The sequence below is a fragment of the Saimiri boliviensis genome, chromosome 13 (assembly GCF_048565385.1).
Source record: "Saimiri boliviensis isolate mSaiBol1 chromosome 13, mSaiBol1.pri, whole genome shotgun sequence".
NCBI lineage: Eukaryota > Metazoa > Chordata > Mammalia > Primates > Cebidae > Saimiri > Saimiri boliviensis.
Window position 1 is genome coordinate 50,568,754 of NC_133461.1, and position 22,994 is coordinate 50,591,747.

General features: G+C 41.2%; 1 protein-coding gene and 1 long non-coding RNA gene across 9 annotated transcripts in view; one reads left to right on the forward strand and one right to left on the reverse strand.

Moving 5' to 3' along the window:
* CHST9 (carbohydrate sulfotransferase 9) overlaps positions 1-22,994 on the forward strand; it is a 300,891-nt gene that overhangs the window by 255,002 nt on the left and 22,895 nt on the right. For 4 of the 6 annotated variants that reach the window (XR_012513133.1, XM_039463890.2, XM_074383652.1 and 1 more), the window contains one exon: positions 7,177-7,214. The exons of the other annotated variants lie outside the window; for them this stretch is intronic. Coding sequence is in view for 3 of the 4 variants with exons in the window: in XM_039463890.2 (XP_039319824.1) it covers positions 7,177-7,214 (38 nt within the window). In the remaining variant the exon portion in view is untranslated. The remainder of the gene's footprint in view (positions 1-7,176; positions 7,215-22,994) is intronic. 6 annotated transcript variants of the gene reach the window in all.
* LOC141580804 (uncharacterized) overlaps positions 1-22,994 on the reverse strand; it is a 262,687-nt gene that overhangs the window by 8,279 nt on the left and 231,414 nt on the right. For 2 of the 3 annotated variants that reach the window (XR_012513134.1, XR_012513135.1), the window contains exon 5: positions 14,458-18,733. This is a non-coding gene — a long non-coding RNA (uncharacterized LOC141580804). Of the gene's footprint in view, positions 1-14,457; positions 18,734-22,994 lie in introns of those variants that run through there. The other variant, XR_012513136.1, reaches the window with a different exon arrangement.

Genomic DNA, 22,994 nt, shown 5'->3' on the forward strand with positions numbered 1-22,994 from the left:
AGATATTCTTGAACTCCAAGAAATAAAAGGCTAATAATAAGTCAATTAAAATTGTGGTCTCTGGTTGTTCATAACATATTTCTGCATGAGTTAAAAGGGAGTATAGCAGTGATTAATGGCAGCATACTTCTTGGAAGCCTACTTGTTCCCCAAGACCAATCATGTTGTTTGTTTTCCCTCTGTGTTCCCGCAACATGTTATCCCTAACTCTGTGGAAACACTTCTCAGGAGGCACTGCTGTTTCTCTTTACTTCCCTGTCTCTGCCATCTGACCCTGACCTTCTTGAGGGCGGGCACCCTGGTGTATCATCTTTGCATGCTCAGCACTTAGAAGGTATCCAACATCGTGAAATTATTATATTTTTTGGAATGAATATGCTATACTATAAGATATTAAACTTACACTTTTAGTTCTTTAAATTAGAGAAAATGACTACACAGCTAATGAGTCTGTAGTTTTGAGGGACTAGTCACCTATCCAGAGAAGACCACATCTGAGAAATTATTTCATACGTTAGAGCCTATGGTTCAAAATAGACTTTCACAAGGTGATTAAAGATACACCCAGGTGCTACGGTGCTGCTGGATGGACTGGTCCTCCAGGGTTTGTACCGATTGTTGGAGCCCCAAATGGCTGTTTATTGCAAGAAATAAGATTTTTCTCTGGTAAAAGCTATGGTGCAAAAGGCAATCCCTATGTACAAAATTGCCACCAACAACGATGTTGATGTCTCAATGGAACAGGAGTCTTACCTGCCTGAGGACATAGTTGGTGGAGTTGAGATCCACAATGGGGATCGTAAAATAAAGGTTTTCAACACCGTGGAAAGACGGCTGGATCTCAGTCCAGCAGATGATGCCAGAAGTCCAGGGAGCCTAATTTGGTGCAAATGCCTACAGGAAGTTTGTGGACTAAGCTTTTGGGAGGTGAAGTCCATCCCTGGCTCTCCTGCTGTGACATGGAAGCTTCTGATAGTGAAGAAATAAGAATGTCTACGTGGCTTCCAGTTTGCCGTTCCAATATTTCTCTGTCTTTATCGGTGGATGCTTCTCTGTCGCTAAAGCCCTTGCCTAATTGCTAACAATGGGAGAGAGTGCCATGTAATGCGATGAGGAACCCCACCTGTAGTTCATCTCAGAGTAGGACAGCTCCAGTCGGCTCTGCAGCATTACCTGAAGGGGAGCAGACGGTGACTGCATGCACTTCCCCAAGAGTCCTGCTCTTCCTCTGGCTCCCAGCAACCTACTCTGGAGGTGATGTGTACGGTGTTCCCTACCCTGAAGTCTCTGCTCTTGAGGTCTAAGACACACGTGGTACATCATTCCTTCCAGCAGTAGTTGGTTCACTGTTACTGTTTGGGCCTAGAAGTTTTCCTCATCTGTAAATGCAATTTAAAATCTAAGCCATGAATATTCTTTATTTAGTAAAAGATTTATATAGATTTAATTGTAATGCCTTATGTAAGGCACTACAGATTTGTGGTTTGAGAGAGTAAAGTTCCTACTGAGGTGCGTAGAAAAGAAGTATTTTCCAAATTCCTTGACAAAAAAAAAAAAAAGATAAGACTGAGAGCTACAGATAGATTCTTGCAGATCTATGCATGGCTGCAGAAGGTCTTTTAGCCTCCCGCCGTTTTCCTTTTTTTTCTGTGTGTTGACATCTTTCTGAAAAGCAGAATCATAGCTGCTCTTGGATTCTCAAAGGGGCCTGTTACCTGAAAGAGGTTCAGAACCACTGCTTTAAATTGTTTAGGCAGCAAAAGAACTTTCCCTGGAGTTTTAGTCAGTTGGAGGTGATTAATTAGACAACTTACAATGAAAAGAATGAGTGAGTCTCACCGCAGAGTTTGGAGAATTTGAGGCAGTTGTCCTGGAATTATAAATCTTAGAGAAATAGGTCCTCCTCAACCCATGTTGATGATGGTGGGTTTGGGCTGTTTCTACAGATTGTGTTTCTGAAGCTCATGAATGCACAGAAGTGTCTCACCACCACCTTCATTATAAGATGAGCCAACAGCGTCCACAGCCTCCCTCTGCAGTTTATTCTGCTTTGTTTTGTGAAGACATCATGAGACTTAAATTTAAGAAATTTGTAATCACTCTTTTTATATTCCACTTAATCTGCCAGTCAGACAACCTTGTCAAATGTTTTTTATTTTTTCCCTTTCTAATCCTCTAACCAAAAGCTAAAGGGACAAGACCCAAATATGAGACAAACAAGACTAGTTTTATCCTAAAAGTCAGCTTTAACAAAAACATGTTTCAATTGTTTTTGGAGAACAGGTGGTTCTTGGTTATATGGATAAGTTCTTTAGTGGTGAGTTCTGAGATTTTGGAGTACTCATCACCTACGCAGTATACACGGTACCCAGTATGTACTCTTTTATCCCTCACCCCCGTTCAGCCCTTCCCCCTGGGTCCCCAAAGTCCATTATCTCATTCTTATGCCTTTGTGTCCTCATAGCTTAGCTCCCACTTATAAATGAGAACATGTGATAGTTGGTTTTCCATTCCTGAGTTACTTCACAGTATAACGACCTCTAGCTCCATCCAAGTTGTTGCAAATGCCATTATTTCATTCCATTTTATGGCTGAGTAATATTCCACAGTGTGTGTGTGTGTGTGTGTGTGTGTGTGTGTGTGTGTGTGTGTGTCTGTGTGTATAACACACATTTTCTTTATCCACTCATTGCTTGATGGGCATTTAGGTTGGTTGCAATTGCGAATTGTGCTGCTATAAACCTGCATGTTCTGATATCTTTTTCATATAATAAAAGTTAGCTTTTCTATGTCTTAAGAATAGCTACATTGTTCCTTTGAATGCTGGCCATTCTTTCATCCATAGACTATGAAAATTTGGACAAGTTTCTGCATGTATTCGAGGCCTGGTAACATAATCTTGAAAAACATAGGAGGGGCTGGGCACAGTGGCTCACGCCTATAATCCCAGCACTTTGGGAGACTGAGGTGGGCGGATCACGAGGTCAAGAGATCAAGACCATCCTGGCCAACATAGTGAAATGCTGTCTCTACTAAAAATACAAAAATTAGCTGGGTGTGGTGGGGCATGTCTGTAATCCCAGCTACTCAAGAGGCTGAGGCAGGAAAATTGCTTGAACTTGGGAAGCGAAGGTTGCAGTGAGCTGAGATCACACCACTGCACTCCAGCCTGGTGACAGAGTGAGACTCTGTCTCAAAAAAAAAAAAAAAAAAGGAATAATCTCTACTTTTCAGGGTTGTTCCAAGGATATAATGTCTGTGAGGCATGTCGCACAGACCCAGGACACAGCAGTTACTCAGCAGCAGTGTGCTTTCCTCTCTGTCCCCTGAGGAACCGCTGAGAAAGGGAACTTGTTTGAATTCATTTCCTTTTGCTGCTGTAACAAATCACCAAAAACTTTGTGGCTTAAAACAACACCAATTTGAGCATCTTACAATTCTGGAGGTCAGAGTTCAGAAGGGCCTCACGAGACTAAAATCAGGACAAGGGCAAGGCTACTTTCCCTTGCAGGGCTCTGGGAGACAGCCATGTCTTCTCTTTGCCAGTTTCCTGAGGTTGCCCACAGTCCTTGGCTCACAGCCCCTTCAGCAATGGCATCACTCCGACCCCTGCTGCTACTGCCACCTTGCCTTCTCTCTGCTGTAAACTCTCCTGCCCCTTTATTATTGGGACTTTTATGATTACACTGGATGTGTCCAGATAAGCTTCCCATTCCCACATCCTTAACTAAATCACACCTACAAAGTCCCTTTGTTATGAAAGGTATCGTATTCACAGGTTGATTAGGATGTGGACATGTTGGGGGCCATTATTTGATCTACTATAATTGTCATGTCAGTTTCTGTAACCTACAAATGTCTTCATCTTTATTACAGGCTCAAGCCTTGCTTATTAACTTCCTCTTCCTTTTTTTTCTTCTCTCATTGTATCTTTTTTTTTTTCCGACAGGGTCTCACTATGTTCTCAAGGCTGGTCTTGAACTTGAGGGCTCAAGCAGTCCTCCCACCTCAGTCTCTCGAGTAGCTAGGACTACAGGCACATGCAACCATACCCAGCTAATGTGTGTTCTCATTTTATCTTTAATAATGCTATCATTTGCCAGATTCCCTACTAGAAACCTGAGGCTGCCTGGGCTCAAGCCCTCACCACTCCTGCCTGGACACTGCACATGCTCATTGCTCTCTTCGCCACCCACCTCTCTTACCCCAGCAATCCATCTCCACACCACCAGTCAACTCGTCTTTCTCCAGAACTGCTTTGGCCACCTAATCCTCATCAGAAAGGCCTTTGCTGGCCTCCTTCTGCCCACAAAGCCTCCAGTCTCACCCCAAGTCACACCCTCCCAAGGCTGAGCTCCTTCCCTCTTCCCACATTTCATTTCCCAACCTGCTAAAGTATATGCATGTGTTACATAAGCCACTCAGAATTTCTCATGATTCACCCACACACACCCTACTCTTGCCTGCCTCTGAGATTTCTTTACTCATCCTGCCCTAACTACCTGGAGTGCCCCTCTCTTTTCCTTTACCTGCAAACTTCATTCTTATTTCATTCAATTCTCACAAATCTGGGAAGGAGTAGATATTGTTAACCCTTTTTTATAGATAGGCAAACAAGCCAGAGCATTAAAGTAACTAGCCCCAGTCCAAATGCCTAGTCATTGTCAGAGCTGTGATTAAATACCACCTGTCCTTTACTCCATTTTCTAAATTTTGGTAGGCTGCTGCATTATTAGGGTATGAATATTTTATTGTTTTACCCTGATTTTTCTCTTCAATTTCTGCAGATTTTCCTTGGTCCCAAAGGAAACAAAACTAAGGTTTTGTAGTGCTGCCACCACCCCTGACACCCCAGGAGTCGGTGTTTCAGTTACCAACCAGAGTTGAGTGGTTTTTAAAAATGTAAATCTGTGCATGCTATTCTAATACCACTACGCATGCACTAGCCTGAATCCCCTTAACGGCTGATTTCCCACTGCCATTTAAGAGGATCTTAAATTTCCCAAAAATGGCCCACGTCTATCTGGCTTCCTCGCAGTGTTTCCTGCCTGCCGGTGCAGCTCCCCACACTGTCCGGCTCACCTCTCCATGCCCACCATGCTGGCCTCCTTTCTATCCTTGGACCCACCATGCTCCCTCCTGTCCCATGGCCCTTGCACATGTTCTTCCTCCTACATGAATGTTCTTCCCCCTTTTCTCAGTCAACTTAACTCCTTTATCATCTTTCAAGCTTTGACTCAAATGTCACTTCTTTAGGGAGCCCACATTTAAACACCAGTGACCTGTAATTGAAAAGGCCAAGCTTTTCCCACAAAGCGTGTTGTGTCTTCTTTAAACACTTTGCATATAAACTGACAAAAGGAATCTAAAACATATCAAGAGTATCTGAGTGAGCATTGCGCTTTTAAAAATGAAGAAAATTGGTTCTTATTATCTGGAGAGTCTGAGACTGGCCGCAGGCAACAGGCATTTCCTGACAGTGACACCATCAAATAGCCCACATCTGAGCATCACCATTCAATTTCCCCTGTGCTCCTTACACTTCACCTGTGTCTCATATGACTCCTAGCTTGGTACTGAATGCTTCACAAAATTTTTATGTATACTTATTATTGGTTGACTAATTGACCAATAAGTTTCACTTGGGACATCTTTTTTTGAAAACAGTTTGGCAGTTTCTTAAACAATTAAACCCTCAATTATTCTATAACCCAGCAATTTCACTTCTGGGCATTTATTCCAGAGAAATGAAGATTTATGTTCACATAAATACTGATAAACAAATGTTTATAGCAGCTTTATTCATAATAGTCAAAACTTAGAAACTACCAAGATATCCTTCCATGAGTAAATGGCTAAACAAACTTTGGCACATCCATACCGTAGAATACTACCCCAAAATGAAAAGAAACCAACCATGCTGACACACATAGCAACCTGGATGAGTCTCCAGAGATGTATGCTGAGTGAAAAAAGGCTAATCCTTAAAGGCTCTATGCTTTATGATTCATTTGTATAACATTCTTGAAAGGACAAAATGACAGAAATGGAAAACAGCCCAGGGTTTAAGGAGGACATGGAGGGGAAATGATCTAGCTATAGTGGACAAAAGGGGAGATACTTGTGGTAAGGAAAATACTCTTTACTTTGACTGTATCAATATTAACATCCTGCTTGAAATATTGTACTATAGTTTTTCAAGATGTTACCATTGGGGGACTGGGTAAAAAGTACAAGAAATCTCTCTGCATTGTTTCTTACAACTACATGTGACTCAATAGTTATTTCATTAAACTTAAAGCTTGTTTTTTTTAAAGGGACACATTTAATAACATATTTGTAACACACTGAGGTGTTCACAAACACATAATAACTGTGATGCCACCAAATGTCTTCTTTCTTTTCTTTTCTCATGGTTTGTTTTTGTTTATTACTACTAAGGATTTTATTTTCCTTTATTTAATTTAAGACATACATGACATTGATTACTTTCAGGCTATTTTCACAATGACTGAGGTTTATTATATTAGAATCCTTATTTTTTATGTCCCTTGGTTACCTGTCATACATAGAATACTACTCAAAAATAAAAACATTCATTACTCTGTTTTTCATCCTGATGAAGATACAATTTATAGAATTGTTGGTTTGTACTTCAATCTCTGGCAATACCATAAACAGCCAAGTATATTAATGCCTTTATCACTCCCCACATAAAAAATGTTCTTTAAAGCAGCACTTCTGCCATCTGCCACTTCAGACCTCTTGTCTAGTTCTCAGGGTTCCCTAAGCTTAGTATTAGTATAATACTTCAATAGGTTGTCACTGTTTGGAAAACTTTGTTTTGACTGGCCGTTGTTCAAATTTTTCTTCGGTCCTTTTCATCTCTTCATCATTTCTCTGTGAAAGTTTAATACATTCTGCTGGTATCAATAGAATAGAAACTGGATTTCTATTCTATTTTCTGATATTTTTGCCTAACGCGATTTATTTAGGGTTTGACTTTTTTTCCCCAATTATTGGAGTGGTTGTAAACATCCACACTGTGATAGAAATCCTTGCTCAGGGAGTCCATGACTGCTTTGGAAGTATTTACTGTAAACAGAGCAGGATCAGTACCGCATTTTATTCATTTTCATGCTTTAACATAAAAATTCTCTTTGCTTTCTCTTTCAGTGAGTACAGAAAAAATCCAGGAACATATCACCAACCAGGTATTCTCTCACTTCTCATAAACTCTAATATAGAATATTTTTTCAAATGTTAATAATTAAACGTGTAAATGTAAAAAAGGCGGGGGTAATGTTAGTTGTTAGTTATGAGCAATATATATGTTATTGGTTCTGTGAAAAAAACATATTTGGTCATATGTAGGTGATCATGCACTTTCTTTGTCTCCTCCCAAGCCCAGTCCTTCCCCGCCACCTCCTACACAAATGGGAAACAGTAGACTAATGGGACTCTGCCAGTTCTAACTTGCAAGTATCTCTCTGATCATATTGTGACCTCTGCATTGACACTATCATGGCAGCAAATAGATACTTCCATCTACTTTTTCCTTAACTAAGGTGATTGTCCATGATTTTCTCAGGTTTTCATTTAATAAGCTAGAAGTCACTGCCTCCCCAACAGCTAAGAACTGGCCCCCTATATACCACAAGCTGACCTTCCATTCTGGTCTTTTGTTTCTACTCACAGTTGGCCAGTCTCTTCCTGTCTGCTTCGTAGTTTTCTTATCCCATCTTCTTACTGATCTATTTTTGTATTTCTAGGTAGGTGGTGTCATTCTATAGAACTGCTTTAGGAGCTTGAGACCTGCAGCCACACAAGCAAACCAAGGAGGGCCTTCCCCAAAAGCATACCTTGCCCCACCCTGCCTACTTTCTCCCAGGCCAGCTTATTTTAGCTACAATTTCTTCACACCCTGCCTGTGCCACTAGACTCAGAGAATGCAGACATTGACCTGTGGGGAAATATGTTTGGGTTTCACCCATAGATACAAATTTCTATATCTTCCTTTCTTTTTTCTTTCTCTGGCATAAATTGCAACTCACCCTTACCAAAGAGAAGAGTGGTAAATCTACATTTATACCAGTCAAAGGTGCATTTTTCAACATTCTAAGTGTACTCCAAAAGGAATTAGAATTCTAGTTCCTACTGTCAATCCATCCCAATAAAGTTCTGCCTTTGCCTAATCTGTGCCAGATGCCCTGTAACTCATCAAGATTTCAAAACAGTGATCCCATTTGGCTAATATACTATTTTGCAAATTCAGTAGCCAAAATTTAATCAGGTGCCATTTTGCTTTTGAATACTATCATAAGGTTGACTTGTAGTAGCAACTCTCTTAATGCTTCAAAATGCCGTCATTGTGAAATAACAAAATCGGTTGGCCATTTCAAATAGTTTATTTGCCTTTTGAAATTAGTTTCTTTATCATTGCATTTCCCATTATTTGTAGGTACTCAAGTGGTTTTGTGAGGCTGAGCAACAGTTAGCCAGTAAAGTTTACTGCTGCCATTTTTATTTATTTAAATTGTATGGGAACACTTTTCCTTACAAAGAGACCTATTTTTCTTATAGGCATAACAACCTACCTGTTTCCCTTACTAACTTAACAACCTAAAGCAGATGGTCAAAAAATATAAGGTCACTTCTGATTGGTAGATTTTCATTTCCTGTTTTTTCCTTCTTTTTACATTTAACAAAACTAACAAAATATGTAGACACCAAAATAGAACACCAAATATTTACTCATAATCTTAAATATTGATCTAATGTCAGATAAAATTGTAATGGTTTTCAGTCTCAATAAGAGAGTGAAATTCTTTAGATTTTAACTAAAGAGGGAAAGGTCTTAATATTTTAATTATATAGTCATTCTCGGAACAGATCATTGTCTCATTCAATCATTGTCTACTAGCTTGTATTTCTAATCCTACAATGAAATTTCTATTCATTCTTCTCCCAAGTAGAGAAGTTCTCCCCACTCTCAAGAATGATACACTGGCAATACAATTCAAAAAGGTATCTTATACCTCTAATTTATATAAACTCTAGCAAAAAGTCAAGAAATAAAGTCACTATGCCACCAAAACAACTTGGCTCTTGAAAAATCACTATGCCCCAAAATAAATTTGGCTCTTGAAAGACAAAATGGAGCACCACTGAGCATTAATCTTGCCCCTAAATCCTTCCCACTAGGCACTATAGATTGTGTAATTAAATTGAAATTGAAAATCAAGTCTTTATTCTTCCTCCCCTTCCACCCACCCCCCCAACATCAGGCAGGCGATAAGTTGTGCACCAGTGTGAGAAATCAGAACTGGAGTGGAGGGAAAGCTCTAGCCGGCTGGCCAATATCCAGCCTGTGCGTTTAGCCCACGGCTATTTTACCACACCTGAGCTCTGAGAACAAACAACTATTTGAGTCCTCTGGAGGGAACGCTGGATTCTTTCCTGTGCAATTCACTGGGGAAATTAGTATGCTTTTTAAAAGTAACTTGTTAACGCAGCTTGTTTACCAGAGGAGGACAAAAATGAGCAGTGAACTGCTTGGCAGCCTCTGTTCTAGAATAGGATGAATGCATGACCCATTTTTTTTTTCAGCTGTCTCTTTGGCAGTTCAATGCTGCAATAATTTCCTATCTGAAAAATGTTACTTGTAGAGATGAAATCTTCTGTAGGTTTCCTGAATAATTTTTACAATGCTAGATGAAAGATAATACTTTATTACCAAAAATGCTTTCAAAATCAAATTAAAACATGGTCAGCACAAGAATGGAAAAACAATGTAAAAATCTTAATTTAAATTTTAGAAACTGCCTTATTATATAAAAGACAATTGAAATCTTTTATGTTTATGCCTTTTTATATAGCAGATAATTGAAACCCAAAGTGAATTAATACCTTGTGTTTGTGCAGCTAGATGACAAAGAGGGACACCAAATATGGGGCTCTGTTTCTGGTGCAGAGGATGTCTATGTTGTGGAACACTCATAGACAGCTGCTCTCTATGAGAAACGCTTGCCCACACTGACGACCCAGTGCAGAGGGAGGCGCCACCAGGGCAAGCGCTGTATTCAGTCCGTAGGGCTGCCATAAGAAAGTACCACAAACAGGCGCCTTAAAACAATGGAAATACATTGTCTCACATCCAAAACAGGGTGTCAGCAGGCCCATGCTCTCTCTGAAACCTGTAGGGGAGGATTCTTGTTTGCTCTTTTTAGCTTCTAAAAAGGTTGCTTGCCAGCAGCCCTTGACATTCCTTGGCTTACAGCTGCACCACTCCACTCTCCGCCCCTGTGGACACATGGCTGCCCTCCTTATGTGTCCCTCCCCTTCTTATAAGGATCCCAGCCATCTTGGCTTAGGGCCTTCCCACAATGACCTCCTCTTAAAATTGCAGTTGCAAAGACCCTATTATCAAATAAGGTTGTATTCTTAGGTCCTAGGAGTTAGGACTTCAACATATCTGTCTGGGGGACATCATTTGACCCATAACAAGCTGGAAGCCTTGAAGTCATCCTTGACTCCATCTCTCCCTCTGAGCACTGGGCACTTCTGATGTGGACCTCTCTCAGCCAGCTCCTCACCTCCACCCATGGCCCCTGTTTCATCCAGGCTCTCATCTCATTTGCTCAGTGATTTCCCGAGGCTCTCATGTTAGCCTCACCACCTTTCTGTTCATCCTCCATTCTGCTCCAGTTTGCTTTGCAAAATATCATCTTGGTGAAAAATAAGCACTAAGTAGAAAAACCTCCCCCATTGTTAGTAGTGATTTTAACCCTGCCTGGGCATTACAGTCAGCCCTGAAACTTGTTAGCATATATCCAAGACCCCATCTCGAACCCCAACCCCAAGGCATTCTGGGTCAGTAGTTCTAGACTTGAGTTCAGGCACAGCACAACCCTCAGACCAGACCAAGAAAGGTCACAGGCTTTAGCAGTCTCCAAGCACCACAAACACAGCCATGTAAAGACGTAGTTTTCTTTCTCAGCCTCATGTTTTAAAGTTTCATGAGCAATTGAGAGCACACAAAATATGGAGAGGAACATAGCAGTTGAACTGGGTTATCTGGGCAAAGGGGATAGGCCAATAAAAGAGTGAAATTCCCTTATTGAGAGAGAGCGGGCTGTGTAGGCACTGTGAAATCAAAGAAAGAGGGGATGCTTTAGTTTCTAGATAGCCACCCCGTAGCCCCTGAAGTGGGAGGATATATAGGCAGACTGTGTTCCCAGGTAACCATACTTCCACATTCCCCTCTGCTTGGGGAGGGGGTGTGGAGTGGGTGAACATAGTTTCAGCTGGTGCTTAGAACCTCCTGGTAATCTGGAATCAGAAAAGTAAGACGAGGTAGGAGAACCTGTTCTCCTCATTAACAAGAAGACCGGGACTGAGTCATTTCCCATCCTTGATGGGAGCAGATGCAGGCCTTGCCCATGAGTCCCCAGGCTAAGTCCAGAGTCCATTCTGTCCTCCCTGGGAAGGTCCAAGCAACCAATTAGGCCTCTCGTGCAGGATGGCCTGAAGGGACAGCAGGGCTTCTAGAGCCTCCTAGTCCCAGAGCAGTCCCTTGGACAGGAACAAGGTCTGGGTCTTGGATGTAGCTTCCTTTAAAACTTTGAAATAGTTTGACATATAGTATGTGGGCCTCCATTCATGCTCTTGTTCTAGGCCCCACAAATGTTGGGAAGAATGCTGCTCAGACATTTGCAATTTCAAAAACTCATTATGGGATTCTGATGGAAAGCCATACATAGTATTTCTAACCTTTGAGTATGAAATACAAAGGCTTGGGATCTTGTGATCTTGTACTCCTTTGGAGAGGATTCTCCCCGCCTTCCTAGACTTATTTCCCATTCTATTCCTTTATATAAAATTATTGGTTCTTTATAAAACTTTCATCACATACTAATCTCCTTCTCTGCATGTACAAAATTTGCTCATGTAAGTCCTAACTCAGATAGTACCTTTTCCATGAAGCTTTCTTTTATCACACAGCTAAGAATAATCACTCTCTTCTGTGACCCCATTTTACTTTCTCTGCCCTTTTGCTATAGAATTTTACATTTTCTACCCTATATTCTAATCATTTATATCCCAGCGTGGTTTTTGAGACTACACAGCATCGCCCTAAAGGGAAGAGATCATGTTTGGTTCATTTCTGTGTCCAGTGTTGGGCCTTGCATATCATAACAACTCAATCAATTACTGGCAGAATGTAAATTCTTCAGATCACTAAATTCTTATTCTAGTAGCTAGAGGGGCTGCTAAATTTAGACAGTCTACTCCGTATACACAGGAATGTTCAGAACTGCTGTGTCATTGATTCTTATCAGGCAGGAACAAGGTATCATTCCTTCCCCTCCTAGGTAAGGATTCTAAATTAAAAACAGAAGGAACAAACCAAGATTGCACATGCTTATTATGAATAATGGTCAGTCAGGGAATGAAAGAATCGAAGGGCAGAGAGATCTGGATCTTTTTACCCTTATGTCCATATCCATATTGCCGATTGGTTTGCCAGGTTCAAGACTTGAGCACCTGATTCTTTCCTCTAATGTAAGCATGGCAGTGCCACTCACTGATGACTTTTCAGTGTAGTGTGAACTTTAGAACTTCTAAATTTAAAGTGGGATTACCTTACCTTGCACTATTCTTCTCAAGATGGCCATGCACTCAAGGAGACAATTTTGACTTCAAGATTTTCTCTTTGCAAGTTCAGCACTAATGGAGCTAGTAAAGATCCCACATGTCCCTAATTCCGTCTTAAGATTGCCTTCAGGCCGGGCGCGGTGGCTCAAGCCTATAATCCCAGCACTTTGGGAGGCCGAGGCGGGTGGATCACCAGGTCAAGAGATCGAGACCATCCTGGTCAACATGGTGAAACCCCGTCTCTACTAAAAATACAAAAATTAGCTGGGCATGGTGGCGCGTGCCTGTAATCCCAGCTACTCAGGAGGCTGAGGCAGGAGAATTGCCTGAACCCAGGAGGCAGAGGTTGTGGTGAGCCGAGATCGCGCCATTGCACTCCAGCCTGGGTAACAAGAGCGAAACTCTGTCTCAAAAAAAAAAAAAAAAAAAAAAAAAAAAAAAAAAAAAAAAAAGATTGCCTTCAGAATTGAGAGAATTGCACTTTTAGAAAAGCTATCCAATTTATGAGTCTTTTTAAAATCTTGAAAGAAAGATTGAAAGGATCGAAAAGTGGTGACACTAATGGTGGTTAACAAAGAAGAATTTATAAAAGATGACTTTTTTAAAGGTCAGATGGCTTCTACCTAGAAAATACTTAAGTGTAAATGTCAAAGTGCTGGGCTTTGCCTCTTTCATTGGAAGCCAAGACAGTTGAAATGTGAAGGGTATCTATGAAAAGGTATATAGATTGACAAGACAAAGCGAGGCTGGGACAACGGCTCTCGGATGTTTTAAAAGCATGATCACCAAAAAGAAAATAGTGGTTGGAATAAACACAATGAGAACTATTCACAATCAAATATGCAGATAATTCTCAAACACTCAATGCTTCTGATAATTGCCATCAATAATTGTGCTAATCACCCAGTGCTCCATAGCCTATGTATTTGTCACGACAACCCTGTGAGGACCAGGATGTTAATCTTCACTTTACACAGGTGGAAACTCGGGCTTGAAATCAGGTTTAGAAATTTTTCATGTCCTGCCACATTTAGCATGATATTAATAATAGTAATGGCTAGCATTATTATTCAATGCTTGATGAGCTTTATGTGTGTAGGTATTATGCTAAATTTTACATTAAATCATTTGTCTTAAACCTCACAACAGTGATCCTGTGAAGTAGAAATAAATCGAAAGAGTCATCTTAGTGAGGCGAATTAGTCTGTCCAAGATCACGCGTGAGTGGTCACGCCAGAATTAAATAAGGCAATCCAGTGCTATCTACAATGTGAGCAATCAGCCTCTATTCTGGGCTACTTTAAATATCTTTCTTCAAAGGCACTCAGCTGGTGAGTGGCAGAGCATAAATTCGAATCCAGGTGTATCTCATTCTGAATTCCTTTCCCTTCACCCTTATACTACACTCCCACCTTTTCTGGAAGTTATTCTATTAATTAAATGATCTCACTTATGACCACCCTTATTAACCCCCCAACTCTGACACCAGTATGAAAGCAGTCTGTTCTGAGACCCTGGAATACAATATTTGTGATGTGGTGTGTCTTTTTTCAAAGTGTTTTAACAATGAAGATGAGCATACACTTACTCTGGGATCCCTGTTGAGCAGTAAATTACTTTTTTAATTAAATAAGTGAAAAATCAGGTGAATCTGGTTTAAGAGAAAACTATCTGTCACCTGAAAAGAGATGAAAAACTGGGAGGGGGAAAAAGTATACATTGGTATAATCTGTGGCCCACTGCCGGTTTTCCTTGGTAGAGCCCCGGCGGAAATATCATGGAAATAAAATGAGAGTTTGATGTAGAGGCCTTTTTGTCACTCTAAAATGTGCTCATTTTTGTATTTTTTAGAAAGGTACCTTACTTCTAAAAACTCTCTTACGAGTTCTTGATTGTTAGTAATAACAGTGTCATTGTGAATGTACCCACGTGAGAAAATGTGGAGTAATGAAACTACTGAAAATGTAGCATTTATGAAAAATAAAAATAGTTAATTTACCACTTAATGTAAATTAACCACACCACTTAAGATGCTAACACTCAATAGTCCATGAATAATTTTCTCGTTAATCTTTTTCTCATCTTTTTCCTCCTTTCTGTTGAGTTTTTCAAACCATATCCTTCTCTACTTGCTAACATCTGTATCAGAAGACGAACTGAGTAACTGAAATGTTTCAGCTTAGCATATTTTATTGGCAAAATGGTTAGCATCATCATGTGAGATTTTTCTCTCAACACATAGTAACAAAAGGCAGTAGCCAAGTTCTAACAGCAAAAAGCACAATTAGTAGAGCATGCAGTATTCAATAACTCAAACACCTCCATGTAGAAAGACATTCACTCACTTCATAGGTTAAAGCTATGGCCAAAATCACCCCACTTGCCATCATGTTTGAATATGCAATCTAAAATACAGTCTTTTTTGGAATATCTTTGAATATGCATTCTAAAATACAGTATTTTTTGGAGTATCTTTGAATATTCATTCTAAAATACAGTATTTTTTCTTTGTCCACCTTTAAAATATTTTACTAATGCTATTCTTTCTTCTTGTGATAAAGACCTTGAATGAAGGACTCAAATGAAAACTTGATATTTTCTGGCTTTATGCAAAAGAAGTATTTGAGTGTTCATCATCTAGGATAAAAGTTGCTTAGTGACATAAAAGAGTTGTGTTTTAAGAAATAGCGATCATGAATACTGAGCCACTTCTGAGAAATCCGTGTTGTATATGAGGTCTACATCCCCTAGGGCAGATCCGTCAAATATCTATCCATAGACATCCCTTAAATTAGATGTATCCTTTTGCATGTGTCTGCATTTTGCAGAGGTAATATTCCTTGGTGCTCACCAGAACCTCAGGAGTGAAGGAAGGCACGCTGGAGAGTTTTCCACCTCTCACTAGAGATAGAAAGTTACCAGTCATTCCTTTTATTATGCATAAATTGAAACCAATTTTATTTAAGCTTTATTTGTCAAAGTAGCACTTGTTTTTCCCAGAAAATAAATTTCTGGGAAGGAGAAGAAATGCAGACAAATAGTGAAAATTCAGAGTACCAGTAAGGATCCAGTGAAAACTACCTTGTCTTTATTAACCTTAATGTGGAAAAAGTTAATATACACAGAAGTGTTATGTTCTACTCTGTGGTCAATCATCAAACAAGGATGGAATAAACAAGATTCCTCCCTGTTTCATCACTGGTATATGCCCTGCTCAAAATGTATTAAAGGGGATATTTCATCACACAATTACTGGATAATGAAATTAGGCCGGTGTTCTGTGGATGTGGAATAATGTAATTTACTTATGTTGAATGATTAGCCAATCCGAATTCTCTCATTTTCTAAAGCAATGGATTGATTAAAATGTGACCATAAACAAAAGAGATTTTATTAGGCATAATCTACTTTGTAAACAAATGAAATTAATTCTTTGCCTGACATAAAGCTTTGAAAATGAAAAACCAAAATTGAACACATGCTTCCAATTTTGGTTCTGTTACTAAGATGACACTTAATATAAAAGTTACAATTTAACTTCCCCTCAAGTATTCCATACTTGAGACTAAATGACTCTTAGAAATATGTTCATCAACAGATGGGAGCCACTTATGGCCTCATAAACTCCAAAGCAAGTGAAATTATCTCCACAAAATAGAAGGAGATTACAATAAAGCCTCATCTGGTTATCTCAGTGATGATTAATGCATTGCACATTGGTTCAATGATGCAATGAATATTGACAGATAATCACCCTTCTTCATATAAGAGAAATACGAGACAAATGCCAGTGATGTATGCTTTTAATCAATCAATAAGCAATTTCCACATGTGCCCTGTGTACAGAACTGTGATAAGTGCTCTGGAGGAAGTGGAAGAAAGTGCCAGCAGAGTTCCTATTCTAAAGGAGTTTTCTATCTTGAAAGAAAAGACTAAAAACCTGAAACGCCGCACAGAATAGCAGAGGGTGTGTTATTTCTTGCTTGCTTGTTAATTATACAGTATGGATCACGTGGGAGTTCGAAAAAGCCAATCATCAATGAAAACTACAGTGTTCAGGGAAGGATCACGGAGTGCTTTGAAAACTGAAGTGATTTAGACTTGATTCAGCAGGAAACACAATGTAGCAGTACTCAGAATGCTCGAGTTCAGAAATGACCTCAGGAAATCGGTATGAAATTTTTCCTGAAACTATATCCTGGATTTTCCTTTTGGCTCTATCTCCACTGGTACCAGTCACCAGTCTCTCTCCAGCCTCTTCAGGTTTCCTGCTGCTCCCGCTCTTATCAGGCCCAAGTCGTTTGCCACTTGGCTGGCAGTGTACGCTTTAGAAAATGTGAATTATTTCTTTACCTGTCTAAAACTCCCCATGGCTGATACTGCACCCCTGCTAACATCCAAAGCCCTGACCCTGATCTGATACTCCTATAAGGTGTGGTCCTGACCTCCTCTTTCATCCCATCTTGGGCCGTTTGCACTCACAGGGCAACCACAACAGCCTTGCCCTCTGTCCTTCCACCTGGCCAGGCCCATTCACATGCTATGGCCTTTGCACCGACTGGCCATCTTCAAAACACTCTGCTTCTAGCTCTTGGGTTCCTTGTTGTCATTCAGATCTCAGCCCTAGTAGCTTCTCCTCAGAGAGATCTTCCTTGGACATCTATTTAAGGGAATCTTCCCACTTTCCCTCTGACATCCTCTATTGCATCACTCCGTTTTAGTGTTTTCATCATACTTGGCACCACCTAAATTTTTTGGTTTGTCCAACTTTTTCCTTGTTTGTTATCTGTTTTCACCCACATGAATGTAAGTACCTTGAGAACAGAGACTTATCAGAGTCATTTGCCCCTTAGCTCCAACACCAGAAAATAGTGCACATATTAGGTGCTCAGTAAATACTTCTTGAATGAATGTGTTGCTTATTAATTCTTCCAGCTGAGATAATCTGGATATGAAAACAAAATATGTTTAAGCAAAATCTTGATGATGAGAATGAATATTTCCAGGGGAAAATGAATGGAATTTGATGTCTAAATATAGGAAAGGAATGAGCAATCTAAGACACGATTAGCACGAGGTTCTCAGTGTTGCTTCAGAAAGGTGATACTCTTGGCAAAAATATAAAGGTTATGGTTAAAAGCCACATATAGTGAGTATACACTACAGGTCAGGCATTACATATTTTTCAGAACTCCATTGGGTAGGCATCATTACCTCTTACAGATAAGAGATTGATTCAGTGACTCCAAGTTGTTCAGCTGGGTATCTTATTCCAGTGATTGAGGTTGATTGGGTTAAAAGTGCTGATTTAAGAGCAACTGACAGGTGCAAGCATGGATGGAGGTTAAAAATGTACTAAGTCTGGTCTTCAGAGCTACCTCTCCCCCATTTCCCAAGTTACTGAGCTGAACTGGATGTGGGACATGCATCTCACAACCTACGGTGGCTCACAGGGTCTTTTGCAAATTGGTCTATGCACCTGTAGACTCTTCCAGGTGTCTTCCTCATTCTGAAACAGCTCAGGGCTGGCAAGTAGAAATACCTTGAAGAAGACATTGAAGAGAAAAGTGCCTGTATAAAGGCAGGGGAATGTGATTAATGGAGCAGAATGACACCAGTGATTGTGGAGATAACCACTTGAAGGGTGATAGAACCCCAGGGAAAGTAACTGAAATGCAGTACATGAAAATGTTTTGCTTCCATCTTTTTAACCATCCATCTGAGAAGTTACTACCTAGAATACGGAAACTTGACTTTGCTAAAAATGAGTTCTATAAGAGAGGCCCAGAAAAGACAATGCTACTGATGCATATGAGGAGTTGAAGTTGCTGCAACTGAACACTCAGGTGGTCTCTTACTGGTGGCAGGAAATAAATGTTCTTCTTCAAGGTATAAATCACCACGGAAATGGCATTATAGAGTGAGCATCTCATGACAAAAAGCCATGGGGACCAGGTTGGCTGGTTCCTGAGAGTTTATCAGGGGTTGAAAGATACCTTCAGCTTGCCCCGTTTCACGCTGATCCTGCTCCCACATACCGCTCCACAAGTGTTGACTCGTTCTCCCAGATTTGCAGCTGTGAAAATGACAAGATTTAAAATAAATTGTCTTGAAAAAACGAACATGGATGGAGTGAAGCTATGATCACCCTATAATCACAAAATCTAGGCATATGTGTTTCTAACAGTAGTGTGGAGTCAGAAGAGGAGATAAAGATGCTGTGAAGATCAAAAGCTTTGTCGCAAGGCTGTCATCAAAGCTGAGCAGATGATCACAATCACTGTATGGTTTGTGCTACCTGAGGAGAGACTCAAAGTCCAGGCAGTGCTGGCTTACATCATTGCTTCAGAATGAGGAGGACACCTGGAGGAGTCTACAGGCGCATGGACCAATTTGCAAAAGACCCTGTGAGCCACCATAGGTTGTGAGATGCATGTCCCACATCCAGTTCAGCCCAGTAACCTGGGAAATGGGAGAGAGGTAGCTCTGAAGACCAGGAGCAAGAGTCTAGTACTTTGGCCATTCCAGATATTTGGGATTGTTCAGTAGAGCATCAGTTCTAGGTACCCAACATATATTATTTTAAATTGGAGAACTGGAGCAACCAAAGGTGGTGTTATGTCCTCGTTCATTCTAACTAGAGTTGACTCAGGCGCATTTGGCTTCCTCAGGGTAACTCGGTACAAAGGATTGTGTTCACTTGGATTTGATAGCAAGGAAACATTCTTGTAGTTAGAGATGTGATGTCACTGAGAGGCAAGGATTGGTTAGGTAGCGAGAAACATACCATTTTGGAGCTGGACGAGACTGGATTTTAATCCCAACTCCAGCAATTAATTGCCCATTATAAAACGCTGAGCAAGTTTAATAAAGATATGATCTCAACCACCTGTCAGAGCTGGAGTAAGGATTAAATTCAATTAATTTGTGCAGCACATGATGCATGTGAAGTCCTCAGTTCATACTCATCCAGAACCCACTCTTACCACGCAGCCTCTCCATCCAGCCTTGCTTCAGGAGCTCTCCCGTAACTGAAGGAGAGTGAGGGAGAGTGAGCCCTGGCAGGAGTGGAGGCAAACAAATGGACCTTCCTTGCCAACTGAGAAAAGACAGCCCTCTTTGCTCAGGACAAAGCAGGCTCCAGGGATTTGGGAATCTCAAAAGACAAGAGGGTCTTCCCGCAGGTCTGTGAATTAATCCAGAAGTACAAGTCTTTTCCTTGTTTTTTACAGAGGTATGGTACCCAAATCCATAGACTTTCATCTTGCTACAGTACTGACTATAGGTGAGTTAATAGTGGCCTAAAATGATGGAAGGCCCTAGGAAAATTCCCTGTATGGCACTCGAGACTTCCTTATCCCTTCTGTGGACAATTATCCCTTGTGTGGGAGTAGATGGAGTTAATAAGTTGTGATATTATTTCTGGGCAAGGTGCAACAAGACGTGTTTGTTCCTCCCAAGGTACAGACTACAGAATTGTGGTGAGGGAAGGAGGTGATGATACACCATCTAAAGAGTGTTTAGGGAGTTACATTTGCCTGCTTTATGATATCTGTATCTCTAGAGAGGACTAGGTAGACTCCTATCCATCCGTGTCTTCATGTAACAGAGCATTACAAGCCAGGCACGGTGGCTCACACCTGTAATTACAACACTTAGGAGGCCGAGGTGGGCAGATCATGAGATCAAGAGATCAAGACCATCCTGGCCAACATCATGAAACCCTGTCTCTACTAAAAATACAAAAATTAGCTGGGTGTGGTGGCATGTGCATGTAGTCCCAGCTACTTGGGAGGCTGAGGCAAGAGAATTGCTTGAACCCGGGAGGTGGAGGTTGCAGTGAGCCAAGATCGTGCCACTGCACTCGAGCTTGGTGACAGAGTGAGACGCATTGCAATGTCATCACCAGTCTCCTGCTGGGTCCCTACGGCTATTGTGGTTAGCATTGCTGTTCCCATGGCTCAAGTGGCTATGGACTAGTAAGTAATGGATGGGGGGAGAAACAGCTCCTCTCACCTCCCCCCATCCTCCCCATCCTGGGTATACTCTGCTTCCTGGGACTTGGGCTATGCCTACAGGAAGTAACAGAAAGGGTTGGCATGCCCCAGCTCCCTCCCCTCTGCCAACTGCACAGTTGCACTTACTGAGGCTGGGCTGCAGGTGGCAGGCACCCCTCTGCAATCCTCCCATGGCCAGAAGAGCTCATTCTATACCAGCTCTTGGGAGTGAAGTTGTAAGGATACTAAAGACTTGCATCCTCAGGCCAAAAGGTCAGGATCAACACAGCTTATACCTGCCCTGGCAAAGAACACAAGGAGAGGCTATGGTCATGGCTGCTTCCAATACCCATTTAATTGGCATCTTGAATCAAGTACAGCTGTTTTTAGGATAGGCAACCCATTTTGGAAACCCCTTAAAAGCTTCAAAACTTAATGAAATATTTTAAAAAATAAAATTGATAAAAATGTATCTGAATGCATGCATACATAGATCTTGCAAATATCCGTCTGATGCTCACTTAGTTTCATTAGGGCTCTTTTCACTTTAACATCATCATACAACAACCCACCTGACTCGACTCTTCTCTTCTGTCCTTCTGCTTTCCTGCTAGTTTAGTTCTATATTCTTCCTTTTCATTCTTTCTCAGAATGAAATCCTGAAAGTAAACCCCACTCCGCATGGACTCAGAATCCCCATGGCATGATATGATGCCATAGGCAATCTCTCTTTCTAACACAGGGCCCAGGTAACACATGGCAGCACCAAAGTCTGAGCTGCCTGCTCTCCAGTGAGGGTTAGACCAGGCTTTGGGGAGCTGCCTTGAGTAGAGCTGAGTTGTCAACTATGCAAGTGGCATAAGCCAGAGGGGCGTGTGTGTCACTCAAAGGTGCTGACACAGGGCAATCTGATCTGGGACCAGCAGATGCTTAATCCCGTGAGACGAATGGAATGCATTCCTGCCAGTGCCCCTACTGCTCTCATGCTTGGAAATGCTTCTCTAGGACTCAAGTGACTTTGGACTAGTAGGCACTGGGGTGTTGAGCAGGGTTGAGAGCAGGTTTATGCTGCTTCCTGGAAAAGGTCTGTCACTTACATCATAGCCCCCAACTTCACCTTATCTTGACTCAGATGCTCTCTCAGGCTCCTATTCTGCTGTTTTTGTGCCTTCTCTTTTCTCTCTCTTGTTTTTTTTTTTTTTTTTTTTTTTTTTTTTTTTTTTTTTGAGGCAAAGTCTTGCTCTGTTGCCCAGGCTAGAGTGTAGTGGCACAATCTCGGCTCACTGCAACCTCCGCCTCCCAGGTTCAAGCGATTCTCCTGCCTCAGTCTCCCAAGTAGCTGGGATTACAGGTGCATGCCACCATGCCTGGCTAATTTTTGTAGGTTTAGCAGAGACAGGGTTTCACTGTGTTGGTCAGGCTGGTCTCGAACTCCTGACGTTGTGATCCACCCACCTTGGCCTCCCAAAGTGCTGGGATTACAGGCATAAGCCACTGCACCCAGCCCCTCTTTTCTCTTTCTCTCTCTCTCCTCTCTCCTACTACCCCTTAATAACTGACCACTCTCCATATTTTTCAGTCTACAGCCCAAAAGGGAGATAGACACATTGATTTAGCTACTTACTCTGTACCTGCTTGGATAGTCTCTTGCTCCAGGTCCCCTCATTGGTTGCCCACTGACCTATGGATACTATTAATTGAATTAACATCCACTTCCGTCACCACTTAGGCACAAGGGCCTGTTACAATGGTCATTTTAATCTGAAGTTGGGAAGGCAGCATTATAGGTGATAGGCCCAGTATATCAGAGAAGAAAGGAAACTCAGAGAAGAAAGGCACAGAGACAGGATGCGTTCACATTTTAGAGAAACTGGCAGATACTATATGTCAGGTACTATACTAGGTACTTAATAACTGCATTTATCTAGTTAATTCTCAAAAAGACTCATCTTTTCCCAGTATCAGAGTTTGAGAATCAGAGGGCTGAGATTTTAGCATGGCTCTTGGTTAAGGGTCCAAAGAGGCCTCCTGCCCAAAGGTAGGATTGCCTTCTCTGAGCCACAGAATTCCCACAAATCTGTATAGTCTTAGCTCAACAGGATTAGGGTTCCATCTAGCTGTAGGGTGTTCCTTTTCTCAGCCTTGTTTGTGTGCATAGACACAAACATCCACCATGGACACTTCCATAGAAAGAATACAGGAATATAGGAAGACAGAACTGGGATCTCTTACTATGGTAAGACAGAGTGTTTGGGGTCCTGGATCCCAGCAAATTCCATCATTTACATTTCAACATTTCCAAAATAGTTCTTGGAATTCCCACTTTATAAATGAGAAGAC